The sequence below is a fragment of the Panthera onca genome, chromosome D2 (genome assembly GCF_046562875.1).
Source record: "Panthera onca isolate mPanOnc1 chromosome D2, mPanOnc1 haplotype 2, whole genome shotgun sequence".
NCBI classification, from domain to species: domain Eukaryota; kingdom Metazoa; phylum Chordata; class Mammalia; order Carnivora; family Felidae; genus Panthera; species Panthera onca.
In genome coordinates, this window is record NC_138349.1 from 26669093 (window position 1) to 26686221 (window position 17129).

A 17129-nucleotide genomic window follows, 5' to 3' on the forward strand; every position below is an offset into this window, starting at 1 on the left:
GTGACTCATTCATTCCATAACTGGAAGCCTATACCTCCCACTCCCCTCCGCCCATTTTGCCTTCCCCCTTCAGCCCCCTCCCCTCTGGCAACCACCAGTTTCTTCTCTGTATTTATGGCTCTATTCCTGCTTTTTTGTTTGTTTGTTTGTTTGTTCATTTGTTTTCTTTTTTAGATTCAACATGTAAGTGAAACCATATGGTATTCGTCTTTCCCTGACTGACTTATTTCACTTAGCAAATCCATCCAGGTTGTTGCAAATGGCAAAATTTCATTATTTTTTATGGCTAAGTAACAGTCCATTGTATGTATGTCTCCTTTATCTATTCATCTATCGATGGACACACGGGCTACTTCCATATTAGCTACTGTAAATAATGTTGCAATAAACATAGGAGTGCTTATATCTTTCAAATCAGTGTTTTCATTTTCTTTGGGTAACTACTCCGTCGTGGAATTACTGGATTATATGGAAATTCCCTTGTTAATTTTTTGAGGACCTTCCATACTGTTTTTCACAGAGGCCACATCAATTTGCATTCCCACCAAGAGTGCACACAGGTTCGTTTTTCTCCACATCCTCACCAACACTTGTTATTTCCTGTCTTTTTGATACTAGCCAGGATGGAGACATTTTTTAATTCAGTGTGCTTACTCTACGGAGGGTAGAACGTGTAATTGATTGTTCTGTTTTCCTTCAAAATATGTACACACGTGGCTATCTTGCCCAGTAACAGCAACTGTTAGAAAAGAGACAGAGCCTGGAATTCAATCACAATAAAAAAACTAACACACAAACAAACAAACCTACGATGATGAGCTCCTTTCAAGATTTGGTCATCCATAACAACTATGAGCACAGATGGCTCAAGGTGTCTCCTGACTGGCACTACCCAGTCGAGAGAAAGACCAAGAACGATGAAGAGTCTACAGAATCATCATGACAAAAATAATGGTTAACTGAGCACTAAGTGCCAGGTGCCACTAGAAGCATTTTTACATTCATTACCACATTAATTCTTACTAAGCACCTTATGAGTCAGAAAATATCCCATTTTACTGTGGAAAAAACAGAGGCTTAAAGAGAGTAAGTTACTTGTCCAAAGTAGATCCAGGAAGAGAACATTTTTCTTAACCTTTGCATTAGCAAGTGGTATCTTCCCCGCAGGATGTAAATTCAGAGACAGAAATATTCCCACCTAGGTCTGCCAGCAAGGGGCGGGAGGTGGTTAAGTATGAAGAAATGAGGAGTTCCCCATCATTACAGCAGTGTTTACAATCAGTGGTAGCACTAATATAAAACAGGGGAAGACTCAGCACCCCCATTATCCCCATCAACCCCTAAGCCAACCTAATAAGCATATCATGTACAGTGGGTGCTTGTTATTAGTCCCCCAGTTCCCCCTTCCAAAGTGTGCTACCCCTAAATTCCCTCTGCATAAGCATTCCAGAGTTGCTAGCGTATGTGCTGTTGAAAGAAAGAATACTTCTTAGTGTCTCTCTTTTTCTTGTTTTAAGTTATATATATTTTATATATATTTTTTTTACGTAATCTCTACACCCCAACGTGGGGCTCAAACTCACAATCCAGAGATCCAGCCAGCACCCCTGGTGTCTCTCTTTTTCAATGTTGGTAGGATCAGGATTTCTGGTTTGTGTTTGGAGAAAAAACAGGTGAACAGATAATACTAAAATAAATCGTATTCAATCCTAGTCATCCATTTCCATGTATTGAGTTTAATAAACATTCTTCATATTCCAAGCAAAACTTACTGGAATGGAAGTTTACTACCAGTTACATATATGCGTTTAGAAGATAGGGCCCCTTAGAAAGAAATATACTACTTTACACAGAACTAAAGTAAATATCTAATTGGATTCCAGAGGTTTGTTTTTTAAAGTCTAAGTATTTAAAGAACAAATAAAACCATAAATATTAGGTTGGCTCAGTCTATTTTGTGGGTTTTCCTGGTTAATGATATTTTAAACTATGTTTAGATTTGCTAATAATTAATATTAACTGGTCCCTCCCAGTAGTTTGGAATGTTTCAAAATGTAAATAATTCTGGGCCTTTTGTGAGGAGAGGCAGGTAGTGTGTGATCCCCACAAAAACCAAGAGAAAAAGCAGAATGAGGTCCTTCCATGTTTTGTCCAAACCATACTAAATGAGAGCTAGTATTCACTTACAGTGTCTCCTGGCCTAAAAAGTTCCATGGTCCTATTATCACAAATAACCTTCTCAAAACAGGCATGATTTTCTGTAAGAACTTAACTTATATTATTTAAAAAAAAAATTAAAAAAGGACACAGAGGACAGATAGATGCATGAATGCGACGCATACCTCAAGTGCCTTGATGAATATTTCAATGGGAAATTTACAGACCTATACTGTGAACAAAAGTTAAAAGAGCCAAAAAAGTTTCACCCTAAAGTCCCAAATCCAATCTTCATTACTCTCATAGAAGAAAACACATCATTCATGGATATCCAAAATGAGTTAACTCAAAAGAAACACCTTATATTTAACTAGTGAGACTTGAAGCAATCTCAATACCCATTTCTTTTTTTTTATTTAAGTTTTTATTTATTTTGAGAGAAGGAGAGAGCACAGGTGCAAGTGGGGGAGGGGCAGAGAGAGAGAGAGAGAGAGAGAGAGCGCGCACTAATCCCAAGCAGGCTCCACGCCATCAGCACGAAGCCCATTGCAGGTCATGATCCCACCAACTGTGAGATCGCAACCTGAGCAGAAATCAAGATTTGGACACTCAACTGAATGAGCCACCGAGGTGCTCCAATACCCATTTCTTAAAGTACTCTCCTAGTCTGACCTCAGCAGAGTTAAAAACTCAATCAAAGTGGGGCACCTGGGTGGCTCAGTTGGTTAAGCATCTGAGTTTGGCTCAGGTCATGATCTCACGGTTCGTGGGTTCGAGCCTTGCATCTGACTCTGTGCTGGCAGCTCAGAGCCTGGAGCCTGCCTCGGATTCTGTGTCTCCCTCTCTCTCTGCCCCTCCGCCACTTGCACTTTGTCTCTGTCTCTCTTTCTCTCTCAAAAAATAAACATAAAAAAAAATCAAACAAAGCAATAAATTAACATAAAATGAGCTCACACGTTCAGATTTATTTTCTGTGTAACAAAATGCCTACCAAAGATGGCTTGAATCCAGGATGTCAAAAAATATTGACATCAACATCACAGGGCAAAAACCAATGGCAAACCTGAATATTTGCTTTTTCAAGGATGCAGCCACCTTTAACTCTGACCAGAATACCTTTAACTTGGGACCAGAAGGCCTGCCAGATGGAGTGGGAAGCACTCCAGTCTAGAAACAGGAACGTGGATTCTGGTCATGTTGATGCTACTGACTAGGTGGGTAGCCCTAAGCAAGTCACTTAACTTTCTTTCCTTCTCAGGGTTTACTTTCCCTATTTACAAGGTTGACTAGACCAACGTTTTAGAAATTCACCTAATCACAGGGTAACTGTTAACAATATGCATTCCAAAGCTCCTTCCCTAGATTTTGGTTCAGGATATCTCTGAGTGAGGCCTAGGACCTTATTCTTAATAAGTGATCCAGGGGTGCCTGAGTGGCTCAGTCAGTTAAGTATCCAACTCGTGGTTGCGGCTCAGGTCATGATCTCATGGTTCAGTTCAAGCCCCACGTTGGGCTCCACGCTTCAGTGCGGAACCTGCTTGGGACTCTTTCTCCCTCTCTCTCTGACCCTCCCCTGCTCATGCGCTCGCTCTCTCTCTCTCGCTCTCTCTCGCTCTCTCTCGCTCTCAAAATAAATAAATAAACAAAAAAAAAGTGACTCAAGTAGTTCTTATCATTTGGTAAGTTTCACAAACACTGGAGGAGACAATCCTCAAGCTGCCTGCCTTCCACCTCCGATTCTATGCTATCTGGATATTTCAGACTGATGATCTAAAAACACACAAAATTATAATAGTTTAACATTGTTACTGTACAAAATTAATAAACATACAAGATCAAAGAAGCAAACATATCCACCCACCCATCCCTGACATCATTCATACCCTTAAACACGAATAAAAACATCCTCCTCCATTCTAGGCAAGCAGAACACTTTCTTGGGTGAAGAAAACGTTTTCAACATTAAACTCTCAGCACACCGATATGGCAAGACTTGTGTTAGAGGAAGAGAGAATTGCTTAAGCTAAAGTTTTAAGTGAAAACTACACGTTACACTCTACTCTTGCCCTGCAAGAGCATTACCTGGTGATGCTACCTGCTCCCAGCTAAGAAAAAGCTACACGGAAGCCTGGCTAAGTCCCTAGGAGCTATTAAACTGCATTCTCTGCAGTACTGGAATGCAAAGGTGACAAAGCAAAAGGAAAAAACAAAACAAAACAACAATAACCGGTTACTAATTCTTCATATTCAACCCCAGTACAGTCAACTGAGTGGCCAAGAGTTCACGATGTCTTATAAGGAAGGTTTGGTCAGGTCAATGGAGAACCCCTTATGTCCTTTCGGCATACAAAGGTAGCAACCTTCAATTTAGCTTTTCTTCCCTCTGAACTACTTTGCTTCAGTTTTTCTGGAATTCTCATAATCTCCTCATAAGGTTCACTTTTATTCTCTTATTTAGGCTTATAAGTAACTATGAAAGTAACAAAACAGAAAGGGAAAGACTGCAAGGAGCACAGAGGGGCAGGGTTGTAAACGACGCACATTAGCAATTAATTATTATACAGGTGGCATTTACAAAACTGCAAATAAAATCAAGATTAAACCACGAAACTGAGTTTGAGTCATTCTTGCAACAGAAGCAGATAAGAAACAAGAATGAAACATGACTATATAGTTCAGCTATTAGAGAAACAGCTGTAGAGTATTCCATTAAGTCCATTATAATGTATAACTAGCATATTATTGCAGTATAAAACATTTTCAAAATGAAACTCGATGCTTTGCATGGAAATAGAATTCTTTAGATTTAGGGTCACACGGGCCAAAAAACTGATTTTGTTTTAATGGCAAGTGGGGAAGCCAACTGTTATGTACAACATCACAGAAGCAAGAGATTAAAAGCCACGTATATGTTTAAATACATTTCTGTGTCTGTTGCCCAACAAGCTCTGAAGCAAAGTGTTTTGACAAAAAAGCAAACTTCACACTCAAAACAGAAATGTAAGATCAGAATCAAGGGGACCAGCGTAATGGTTAAGCATAGGGTGGCTAAGAGCCCGAGTCTGGCTGTCACACAGACCTGAGTTAAAACCCAAATCAACAAATTGCTGTGTGACCTTGAACAAATCTTGTAACCTAAGCCTCAATTTCTTCATTTGCAAAATGGAGAAAATGCTCTGCTCGGCCATTATGAGATTTAAACAAGGTAATTCAGGTAAACCATTCAGCCCTGTACCTGGCACAGTAAATAAATAATAAGCTAACTCTAAAATTAATGTAATTACTGTCTTCCAACCTCAAGGAAAGCTAAGAGTTTCTAGGTGGCCAGGCAAAAAGTTCTAATCAGTAGAAAGAAGACATTCACATACACTTCTATAAAGGTAGCTTTTCATTTCTTTTCACATTGAGAACCTTACTTCTCCTCAGTAAAGCATAACTCCCACCAATGATGTACAGCCCTAGTAAGGAAAGACTTCAGTGCAGACGTTCTTAGTTGGGAAGGGCAATTTTCAATGAGATCTGGACTAATGACCTAACAGTTTGGGAGTTGCGGTTGGTATTGTTAGGAGAAAGAGGGAAAAAGAGGAAGAAAAAGGCTTCAGACCATCCCACACACCATTATTCAATGGAGAAAAAAAACAATAAAGGTTAACTGTTCACGTTATTTCAAACTGAATTAGAAAATAAAGAAAACAGTATCTGGTGAAATATTTTAACTCAGAGGGAAGAAAGAACTAACACAGCTGTTAGTAAGGTGAAAGCGGCCAAACTCCTCAAAAAAAAAGATCAAGAAAGGGAAGGCGAAAAGTAAGTTGTTCCTACCGTGTAAGTAACAAACACCCACTCTATCCTTTTAAGACTATGGCCGAAATTTCCCATTGGCAACCAACTGTCTTAGCCTGCTCTTCCAAATATGCCACTGACTTAGGCATACCTTTAACCTGTACTCTCTTCTTAACCAAATACATCACTCTGGTTAAGGACAAAAATAAAGTCCTGTGCACTATTTTTCAAAAACGCATGGGAAAATACTAGGAATTCTGTTATCTAAAGGTACTGTGAGAGGTAACGTTGGGGAGAAAAGGTTCCTCCTGAAACAATAAACCACAGGGAATAAGTAGGAATATTGCTCAAGGACAACCAAAAACAGGTTTCAAAATAATGCAAATTTTGAAATTTTGGGGTAGGAGCAAGATCAATGAGTTGTAAGGTGAAGCGCTAAAGCCTCCAAGGGAAAAAAAAAAAGATACAGAAGTGAAGAAAGGCTTCAGCAGGGAGGACACACTGGTGTTTCAATCCATCAGCAGATGTGCAAAAATTTCAAATAAAAAAAAAACCCCACAGAATAAATTATTAAGTCTCAATGTTGCAAAATTTAGCCATAGGAAGAAAATTAAGTATTTCAGAGGCATTTTCAAGCACTGCAAGGTATCTTTCTGTACTAGAGATGTTACCGCAAAATGAAAGAAGAGATTGGTCAGATGCTCTAATTAACAACTCAGCAGTGAAGGGATAATGACACCCCCGAAAAGAAGCTCTGTCACCTAGAGATAATGGACATTTTCTTTTTACTGTTTAAGAATCCAGAAGAATCTCCCTCTGCTTTTAAATGCAAATTACCCATCTCTGAGGCACATTCTGCTCTATTCCTTTATCTGAAAATTACTGCAATGTGATCCCGTTCCAGAGAGGACACCATTCAGCCCGGAAAATGGAATTAGGGCAACCACACGCGCTCTGGGGATGTTCAGATCACCACGTCCAGTGAGCTGTCACCACCTACACATGGCCTTTTTCAGTGGAGAGACCGCTATGAGGGCTCAAAATTCTATCTGCAGAAGGAAAACTTAGTTTTGAGGACTATCAGGTCATTAAAGGTTACATACACATTTTCATACCTGCACTAGCACCATAGCAATGAAACAGTTCGGCAGCCCTTGGTCTTCAAAAAACCATGTTATTTACTGGAAACTCTCTTTAAAGACAGAATGTCGGTAACAACAGTATAAGGTGCTATTTGCCGGTTCATTACAATGGTCAAACAAACAAAAAATACCATCACGCAAGAAAGGTGAGCACATCAGACTGTGCGCTTCTCTTCCATGTTAAAACTCCCTCTAGAATAGTAAACACTGACTGGGAAGAAACACTTCAACTTAAAATATCAAGAGATCAAGGTTAAAAAGAACACTTTTAAACCAGAAAAACTGGAGAAATAAATAAACCACAATAGAGGGAGTCATCCCATTGTTAAAGGTTCAAGATTTCCGCCCAAACCACATGTGGTTTGGGAAATTTTATTCGTCAGATGAATATAAACAAACAGTGAAGAAAGCCAGGCAAGATAGCCTCATAAAAGTTTAACTTACCTCTAGTCTTTCCAAGTTACATATTAGTAACTAACTTTACTTTTTAAAAAACCTCTTTCCTAGCTAAGTAAGTTGCATCCAAATGACTGAATCTTTTTGGTGATACCTGGCTGACCCCATCCCCTATCCTCAAAGGCAGACCTCAATCTGCCCCACAGCTGGCCAGACAACCGGGAACAAAAACTGAAAATGCACTTCCAATCTCTGAAACATCGGTGAATGTTTAAGGAGGAGGAAAAAGATTGTGTTGAGTTTAGAAAGGCTATTCAAATGTTTTCCAAATGCCTGAGATAAGTACATGTCAACCAGATGGCACAGCATGGCATTAGCTGGCCCTTACTTGCATCTACCCATTTAGAACCCCGGTGATGAATGTCGCAAACCCCTCAAGCCCAGAGGGACGGCAGTATCATGCACAGAAAATCGAAAGCCTGCGTTTTGAAATGTGAACAAGAGAATGACGGTAGTCTTGGGCTTTTAAAAAACCTACAAGCGCTTCCTAGTTCAATCCATCCCCAAATCCATGCCACCCTTTCAACTTTGCAATTAAGAGAGAGGAGAAATTCCGGTCAACTCGCCTTGGGGGGGGGTTGGTCTGAGGGTAGAGGGCTCAAGTAGGGAGGAGGATGGAGAGAGAAAGAGCAAGCCAATGAAAGATACCAAAATTTCCCACCTTTCTTAAATTCTTCCAGCATAGCGTCCAACTTGGTGTCATTGAAAACAAAGTGCAAGGGGTGGTTATAAAATTTAGTGATGGTTTTCAGGGGAGTACAGTCATCTGGATCCACGAAGGCCAAGTCTTTGACAAAGAGGAGGTCCACGATGTTGGAGCGCTCCCCCTCAAACACTGGAATACGAGTGTAGCCGCTCTCCATGATCTCCGACATGGTGTTGAAGTCCAGAATGGCTTCGCCGGTGATCATGAAGCAGTCCCGGAGCGGAGTCATCACGTCCTCCACTGTCTTGGTGCGGAGCTCCAGCGCCCCTTGGATGATGTTCAGCTCCTCCTTAACGAGGTCGTTGTAGGGGTCGGTGACCCGGAGCATCTCCAGCAGTTTTTCCCGGTTATAGACAGTACCTATCTCCTGGCCCAGGACGCAGTCCAGCAGCTTGCTAACCGGATAAGAAGCGGGGAAGGTCATCATCATGAAAAACTTGGTGAGGAAGATGGTGTTGGCCCCTACAGCCAGGCCGTGCCGGGAGCAGATGGCCTGGGGCACGATTTCCCCGAAGATGACGATGCCGATGGTGGAGACCACCACCGCCACGAGGCCGGAGCCGGCGATGTCGTCGAGCAGGATCGTGAGCGTGGTGTTGACCAGCACGTTGCCCAGCAGCAGTGAGCACAGCAGGTAGTTGCCCTGCCTGCGCACGGGCTCGATGCGCTTGGCGTAATTCTTCTCCTTCTCGGTGCCGCAGTTCTGCACGATGCGCAGCTCCATCGGGTCCAGGGCCATCAGCCCCAGGTTGAGGCCGCTAAACATGCCCGACAAGCACAGGAGCAGCGAAATGAAGATCACCTGCAGCCAGAAGGGCAGCAGAAACTTCTTCTCCTCGCCCACTATCATCTTGGTGTCCTCGCCGTCGTGATAAATCCAGGTGGTCTCGGCCCACGGGGGCGGCGGGAGCCCGGCCACACCGGAGCCGCCCTTGGCCCCGACGGCGCCACTTGCGGACCCCGGGCCGCCGGCGCCCAGGGCTGGCGTGGAGAGCGATGTGCACAGGTAATAGGACTTGCTCTTCTCCATCTTGCGCAGCGGTTTGATCTCGATCTCAATGATGCCCGATGTACGGCGGTTGAGAATGATGTGGGGCAAGATGATGATATCTGAGGTGCGGATGCCGCAGCGCTGGGGGCCGCTGTCCGGCTCTGGCGGCGCGGGACCCCCCAGCCCGCGCTCGCCCGGGCTGTGGCGCCGCCGCTCGTGCTCGGTGAAGGCGATGCGGGACCACGTCTCGTTGTTGATGTTCTGCCCGTACACCCGCAGCTTGACCCGGGTCCGCTCGCTCACTCGCAGCGCCCCCCCTTCCATGAACGACACGTCGTTCGTGTCCTCCAGCCGCAAGCCGATGATCACCGTCTCCTCGTTCTCGCCCGCTGCTGCGCAGCCGCCCGCGCCGCAGCAGCAGCTCAGCAGTAGCAGCGGCAGCAGCCGCCCGGCCGCCGCCTGCAGGACCCCCCGGCCGCGGGCGCTGAGGCTGCGGCGCGCCGCCATCTTCCAAGTGGGCAGTGCGGCGGCTGCCTGCCCGCCCGCCATCTTTACTTCGGGTTCACAAGCGCCACAGCCAATCATAGGGTGGCTGCTCCAGCTGCGGCTTCATCCTTCCCACCCGGCGGCGCGAGCGCAGGCACCGGTCCCTGGGCGAGATTGCAGCGGAGCGTCCGCACACACCGTTCGGCAGTCCGGCTCCCTGACTGACACTGACTCGGCCTGGGCTAGCTGAGGAACCTGGACACTCGAGGGAGGGGGAGAAGGGAGGGGGAAGCGCCAGCGGCTCCCGCGAGAGGCAGGCAGGGCAGCCAATCACGAACGTGTGCCTGCCCTCCCAGCCAGGGGGCAGGAATGGGGGCGTGGCCATGAGGGGAGCCGCGGACCAATGACAAGGTAAGTGGGTGGGGCAGTGAAGGCCACCGTCCCCCTCAGCACGCCAAGTTTCCAACTGAAAGGCGCGTGACTCTTGTGTATGTGCGAGGGGAGGAGGTGTGGCCAGCTAGAGCCCGAGAGCCAGTCACAGATGAGAGCTGTACGAAAGGGGGCGGGGCCCTCAGACTGGCTGCCAATGAAAAGGGGCCGTCTGTGGGTCTGGTACTCCCTGAGGGGCCTCGGTAGTAGATGCCCGCACCTGGGTAGGCAGTGTTGGGCTAATATCCTGGGGCGCTAGGCGGTCCGTTTTCGCTGCTCTGCATTGCAAGCTCCCGCAGTGCCCAAAGCTCGTGCGGAGAGGGCTGCCCCCGGAGCGCGAAAAACCGACTAGGAAGGGCTTAAGCTGCACATTTGCCTGAAAAGCCGGGACAGCGGCCGCGCCACTCTCTTCTACTTGTGCGCGCCGCTCGGCCCAGGATAAGCGGTGGCTCGGTGGCCCCAGTACCTATCGACCAGCTTTTTCTGGAGCCTCACTTCTCCCTAGGGGGGAAAATGCTCTCACTCTGCCGCTTATGGTAAGGTGGCACCACCTGCCGGCCACATGGGTACCCTGCAAGGCTTCCAGGTCTGCAAACCCCAAAGGCTGTGCCAGAGGTGGGGAGGGTTATAGGGAAGCAGTTTTCCCCACCTTTCCGAGTTGTAAGAATCTCCTCCCTGTGCCACAAAGCTATAGTAATCAAAACAATAGGTAATCGCGTGAAAAAGGCACATCGATCAAAGGAATGGAATAGAGAACCCAGAAATGAACCCACACATATATGGTTAATTAATTTAGGACAAAGGAACCAAGATTATACAATGTGGAAAGGACAGTCTCTTCAATGAATGGTGTTGGGAAAACTGGACAGCTACATACAAATGAATGAAACTAAGCCACCATCTTACACCATACACAAAAATTAACTAAAAATGGATTAAAGACTTGAATGAAATTCCGAGAAGAAAAGGTGACAAGCTCTTTGACATTGGTTTTAGTGATTTGTTTTTAATTTTGGATCTGACCCCAAAGGCAAGGTAAACAAAAGCAAAAATAAACAAATGGGACTACAACAAACGAAAAAGCTTCAGCAGTGTGAAGGAAACCAACAAAACAAAAAGGCAACCTATTCAGTGAAAGAGGATATTTGCAAATCACTTACTTTTTTTGTTTTTCTTTTTTTTTTTTAAGTAGACTCCACTCCCAACATGGAGCCCAAGGCAGGGCTTGAACTCATGACCCTAAGATCAAGACCTGAGCTGAAATCAAGTCTGACACTTAACCACCTGAGCCACCTGGGGCCCCTGCAAAGCACTTATCTGATTAGGCTTTAATATCCACATATCCAAAATATATAAAGAACTCACACTATTCAATAACAACAACAAAAAGCCAGACAACCCAATTAAAAAATGGGCAAGAGAATCTGAATAGACGTTTTTCCAAAGAAGGCATACAGAGGGCCAACAGGCACATGAAAAGATGTTCAACATCACTAATTATCAGAGCAATGCAAATCAAAATCACAATGAAATATCAGCTCACACCTGTTACAACGGCTATTCCCAAAAAGACAAGAAATAACAAGTATTGGAGAAGATGTGGAGGAAAGAACCCTCCTACACTGTTGGTGGGAAGGCAACTTGGTGCAGACACCATGGAAAACAGTATGGAGATTCCTCAAAAAATCAAAAATAGAACCACTGTAAACCCAACTATTCCATTTCTGGGTATTTAGCCAAAGAACACAAAAACACTAATTTGAAAAGATATATGCATTCCTATATTTGCAAAAGTGTTATTTACAATAGCCAAGATATGGAAACACAATAGAATAGTCTTCAGTCATTAAAAAAAAAAAAAAAAAAAAAAAGAGGAAATCTTGCTATTTGCGATAACATACATTGAGGGTATTATACTAAGTGAAATAAATCACAGGGAAAGACAAATACAGTAAGATTTCACTTATATGTGAAATCTAAAAAACAAAATAAATAAAAACAAACTCATACAGAGAACAGACTGATGGTTACCAAAGGTGGGAGGGGTTAGGGGTTGGGTAAAATGAGGTAAAGATCTCAAGTATATGGTGCTGAATGGTAACTAGATTTATGGTGGTGATCACTTTGATATACAAATATCAAATTATAAGACTGTACACCTGAAACGTATATGTTATGATACCAATTTTACCTCAATAATCAAAAAAGATTTCTCTCAAGGGGGCCTGGGTGGCTCAGTCAGTTAAGTGTCTGACTTCGGCCCAGGTCATGATCTCACAGTTCATGAGTTCAAGCCCCGCGTTAGGCTCTGTGCTGACAGCTCAGGGCCTGAAGCCCATTTTGGATTCTGTGTCTCCCGCTTTCTCTGCCCCTCCGCCGCTCACACCCTCTCTCTCCTTCAAAAAAAAACATCAAAAAAAAATTTTTTTTTAAGATTTCTCTCATATTCTTGCTGAAAGTATATATATTCCTGGGCCCCATTCCATACTTGCTAAAGGGGTAGGACCTAGGAATCTGCATTTCTAACACACACCCAGGAAAGTTTGGGAAATGGGAAAGACACACATAAAGGCTGCTTCTTAATCACACTGACCAAACCCTGCTAGGTCCATGGGTCCCTGGAGGAGAAAAAAATCCCGAAGATCTAGTTCCCCAGGACTCCCAAACCACTTTGTCTGGAGGAGGCACTGTAGCAAAGTAACTGCCAAATTGGTCTTTTTCTTGCAACTTAAGCACCCAAAATATAATTACTATTTCCTTTTTTTTTTTTTTTTTTTTTGTATTCTGCAAGCACATTTTCTTCCCTTTTGTAAACCAGTCAGATGTTCCTGATTAATTTCTGGTCGGGTAATAGCAACGGCCTCCTAACTGCTCTTTCTTCTTCCATATCTGCCCCTTTCCCTTCTCAGCCCAGCAGCCAGAGTGGTCTTGTTACATCAGATCCTGTTGCTCCTTTGTTCGAAATCCCCATCTGGCTTCTCATGCCATCACAGTAAAAGCCACAATACCTACAATATCCTGCAAGGCTTGAAAGGGTGTACCGCCTCCCCTTATTTCTCTGACCCTATCAACTGCTGCTCCAGCAGGCTTCTCCTGGCTGTTTTTCATTCACTCCAGGGATGCTCCTCTGTGAGTCTGTGCACTCGCTGTTTGTTTCCCGTGCCTGGGACTCTCTTCCCCCAGGTCACAGCGTAGCCCATCAGTCCCCCTCCAAGACTGCTCAAAAGCCACTTTTAAGTTTATTTATTTCAAGAGAGGGAGAGAGAGAGAAAACATGAGCCAGGGAGGGGCAGAGAGAGAATCCCAAGCAGGCTCCACACCATCAGCGCAGAGCCTGATGCAGGGCTCAAACTCACCAACCACAAGATCATGACCTGAGCCAAAATCAAGAGTCAGGCACTCAACCAACTGAACCACCCAGGTGCCCTTTAAAGGCCACCTTTTTATAAACTCACAAGCGAACACTCCCTATACTCCACTTCTGCTTTATTTCCCTTAATTTTGTTTTATGATCTGTCTCCTTCCACCAGAGCTTAAGCTTCCCCAGGGCAAAGACTTTGTGTGTTTTGTTCACTGCTGTATCACCAGGGCCTAGAATAACAGTAGATGTTGCAAACCACACTTGTAGAAGGTTAAAGAAATGGAAGAATTTTTATTCTGATCATTCCGAATAGTGTCCCTGACTCTATTTTCCAGCACTTCAGTTTCTGGCGATCTTTCCTCCACCCCCAACCCTCTCATTGCTATATTTGAAAAATAAGTTCAGATGAAAAGAATCTGATTCACACACTTGGCATGCATTTATAAAAACAGCATTATCAAAGTTTTGGGGGGAAAAGTTGAGATTTTCAGGGCTATCTGACAAAGGTTAAAGATAGATATGGTCCTTCTAAATCAGCTGATTGAAAACAAAACTGTTTTCACTTCTTAAATAGCATGAGTTCAAGTGTGTTTAAGGGAGCTAAGAAGGAGACCATTAACAGCTCACAAATGCTGAATGTACGCTTTTGAAATAAATGTGGAGAAGGGGGCGGGGGAGAGTTTGCCAAACCTACAGATATTTCCGGTGCATTGCAGAGAAAACTACAACGGTCAGGAAAGTGTGGCATTCAGCAATTTAGAAACAAGTTAGACATTCAGGACTTCATCGCAAATATGTAAGAAAGGACCCACCAGGACAACTTAAAATGTAAGATAAGCCAAGCTCAGATTCACACGGGGATCACCGAGTGATGCTTATCCTGAGTGGTGCCAAGGTCAAGGAGGTCATCTTCTTCATGTGCACCCAAGACACAGAGCAAAAAAACAAGTTAATTTGCCTCAGAAAGAAGGATCTTACTTCAAGTTTGGAGGCTTTTTAGCTCAAGGGAGTCACTCTCTCTTTAGCGAGGGGCTGTTGGTGCAGATTTATCATGACTTCCAGGGGCTTCTGGATCTGTCCATCTGTATGAATGGAGGGCAAGGGCAACACTTGCTCCTAGGGATCTCTTTTTAAATCTAGAGGGGAAAAAATACAATAAAACTTTGAATCCTGATAATATCTCACTTCCAAAAAGGGCTACACAAGGCCCAAGATTGCTGGGGGGGGTGCCTCAGGTGTCTAATCCCAAATAGGTTCTGACTTTGACCTTAAGCAAGCCATTCAGGTAAAGCCAGAACTTGGTAGCAAATACCTTCCCTAACTAACCCTCTCTTGCCAGAATCCTTCACCTGCTCCTAAAGGTGAAGAGCGATTATTCAATTCTTTCATCTGCAAAGGATAAACTCTCCTGTGCGGATTCCAGGATTTGAGAAATTTGAGAAATTACTCCGTCCAGACCTAAAAGTCTCTTTGAGTTTGACTTTCTTACAGATCACAAGTAGAACACCAAAAGGCTCTCTATACATTTTGTTTTTCAACATAAATCTCAAATTTTACAGAGAAGCCTTATCTTTGCCCCCAGAAAATTGCCACTTGTTTTAGAAAAGTATTCAAAATTAGTCAAGCTCACACCAAAGCACCAGGTCGTCTGAGGAAAAATAGGAACTATGCAAATACTGGAGTTACGCAGACTTTCCCTAGAATGAAATCTGCTCCCCCGAAGCAACGTTGTTCACTTGTTTAAATACATAGTACTCTTGTAGCCCAAATGAGGACTCTTCACATCAGGGGCCAAAAAAAAAACAAAAACAAAAACAGACAAACAAACAAAAAAGCCGGAATCAAGAATCAAATCAAATCAGCAATGCCATTTGCCTTTTCTAGAGGACCTTTCAAACTTTCTGTTTCAGGCTTTCCTATTTCCTCACCTTTTCTAGATATTTTCTTGGATGCAGTCAGTGGGGTAGGAAGAGGAAGAAAAAAAGCAGCTTTTTGATGGAGTTTTGAGAAAAGCTTCCTCCCTTGATATGGGCCCCAGCTCCTTGGATGCAGCCTTCCTGGGAATCCTGAGTCTCTAGTCAGGCACTCTGGTAGGTGGAAGGGAGCCCCCTCCTGCCCTTCCCACCCCTCCCCCCAGCCACCTTAGGCACTGGACAGCACCCTACACCACCACTGCCCTTTTCCCAGGGAGCTGGCCCCTCCTGACCCTTCCACGAGGCAACCCCAGGAGGTCTCCTGTGTTCTGCCATGTCACCTGCTTCCTTCCTCCACTGTTCCCTTGAACTAGGCTACTCAGAGAAACATGTTTCTGGGCTAGAAGCCCACTGTTTGCCCTGCTCCAGGACCCCCATCCTCCTGACTGTCAGGCCCACAACTGCAGGATTTTCTAAAATCTTCTAGCATGTTCTTTCTCACTGCTGTTCCATCCTGGTTCCAGCCTCCAGCTCAGACTTGGACAAAAGTGTAAGATACGTTCTAAGCTCGGTTATCCTCATCATCGTGGCTAAAACACTCAACCCGGGTCATGGTTTGGGGGAAACTTTTCACTTCCATAATTTTTAAATGTTGAGCCATATGAGTAGCACCTATTCAAAGATCTAAATTTTAAAACCACATTGGGGCTGGCGGTGGGGGGAGAGGGGTGCAGGGAAGCACCTAGGTGGCTCAGTTGGTTGAGCCTCCGACTTCAGCTCAGGTCACAGCTGTCACGGTTCATGAGTTCACAGAGCCCGCTTCAGATCCTCTGTCCCCCTTGCTCTGCCTGCTCCCCCACTCATGCTTTCTCAAAAAATAAACATAAAAAAAAAACACATTTGGGGAGTGAGAAGAGGCAGTTGATAAGATAGACTGACAGGAGGCTGGTAAGTAGGAATGGAAGCCCAGGGGAAAGAATGGATCCTGAATATCCAGTTCTGAGCCCTCCCATGAGACTGAGACCAGCATGAGTCTGATTCTAGAGCTGGAATTTATGATTATGACTCCAGACATAAAATGCCAGTCTTCCCATACCAGCTGAGCTCATTCCCATGGTCTTTTTTTCCCATATCCTCTGAAACTGGAGCAAGAAATCTATTCCAATAAGTCAGACCCCCTGTGTATAGACAAATAATATGTCAGACCTCAGTGGAAAAAAATTCTATTTTTAGTTCCTCTGAGATACCTATTTGTTTTATTTTAAATATCACCAAAGACTTAACTTATTTCTCCCCATTTATTAATACCACATCTCAATTCTGTGTCCTCTTTAAATTTTTAAATAAAATATTGTATCTTCTTACCCCAATTCCTTTTTTCTCTTTTACTCATTCATTCATTCATCTAGTATATATTGTGTCTCTAATAAGTTCCAGACATTGTGTTAGGTGTTGTAGAGCTCTAATATTGAATCAGAGGTTACCTCAAAAATCTTATCAGTAAAGACGTTAGGAAATGTGTGCTAAATAAGGACATATGCAGAATACAATATCAAATATCTTAAAAAGAAGTACAAATAAAGTGGAGGAATTGAGACTTCACAGCCTTTGAGTTGGTCCTTAAAGAACAGATAGGTTTTAGATATGGCCAATATAACAGCTAGTCCAGGAAAGGTGTCTCGGTGGGCTCAGCCTGCTGTAACAA

At 44.0% G+C, this 17129-nt stretch overlaps 1 protein-coding gene across 4 annotated transcripts in view; it reads right to left on the reverse strand.

The window, feature by feature from the left end:
• The window catches only part of CNNM2 (cyclin and CBS domain divalent metal cation transport mediator 2), a 143463-nt gene extending 133516 nt beyond the window's left edge, over positions 1 to 9947 (reverse strand). For all 4 annotated transcript variants that reach the window (XR_009612887.2, XR_009612888.2, XM_078434793.1 and 1 more), the window contains exon 1: positions 8200 to 9947. Coding sequence is in view for 2 of the 4 variants with exons in the window: in XM_078434793.1 (XP_078290919.1) it covers positions 8200 to 9820 (1621 nt within the window). In the remaining 2 variants the exon portion in view is untranslated. The remainder of the gene's footprint in view (positions 1 to 8199) is intronic.
• Between the last annotated feature and the right edge of the window lie 7182 nt (positions 9948 to 17129).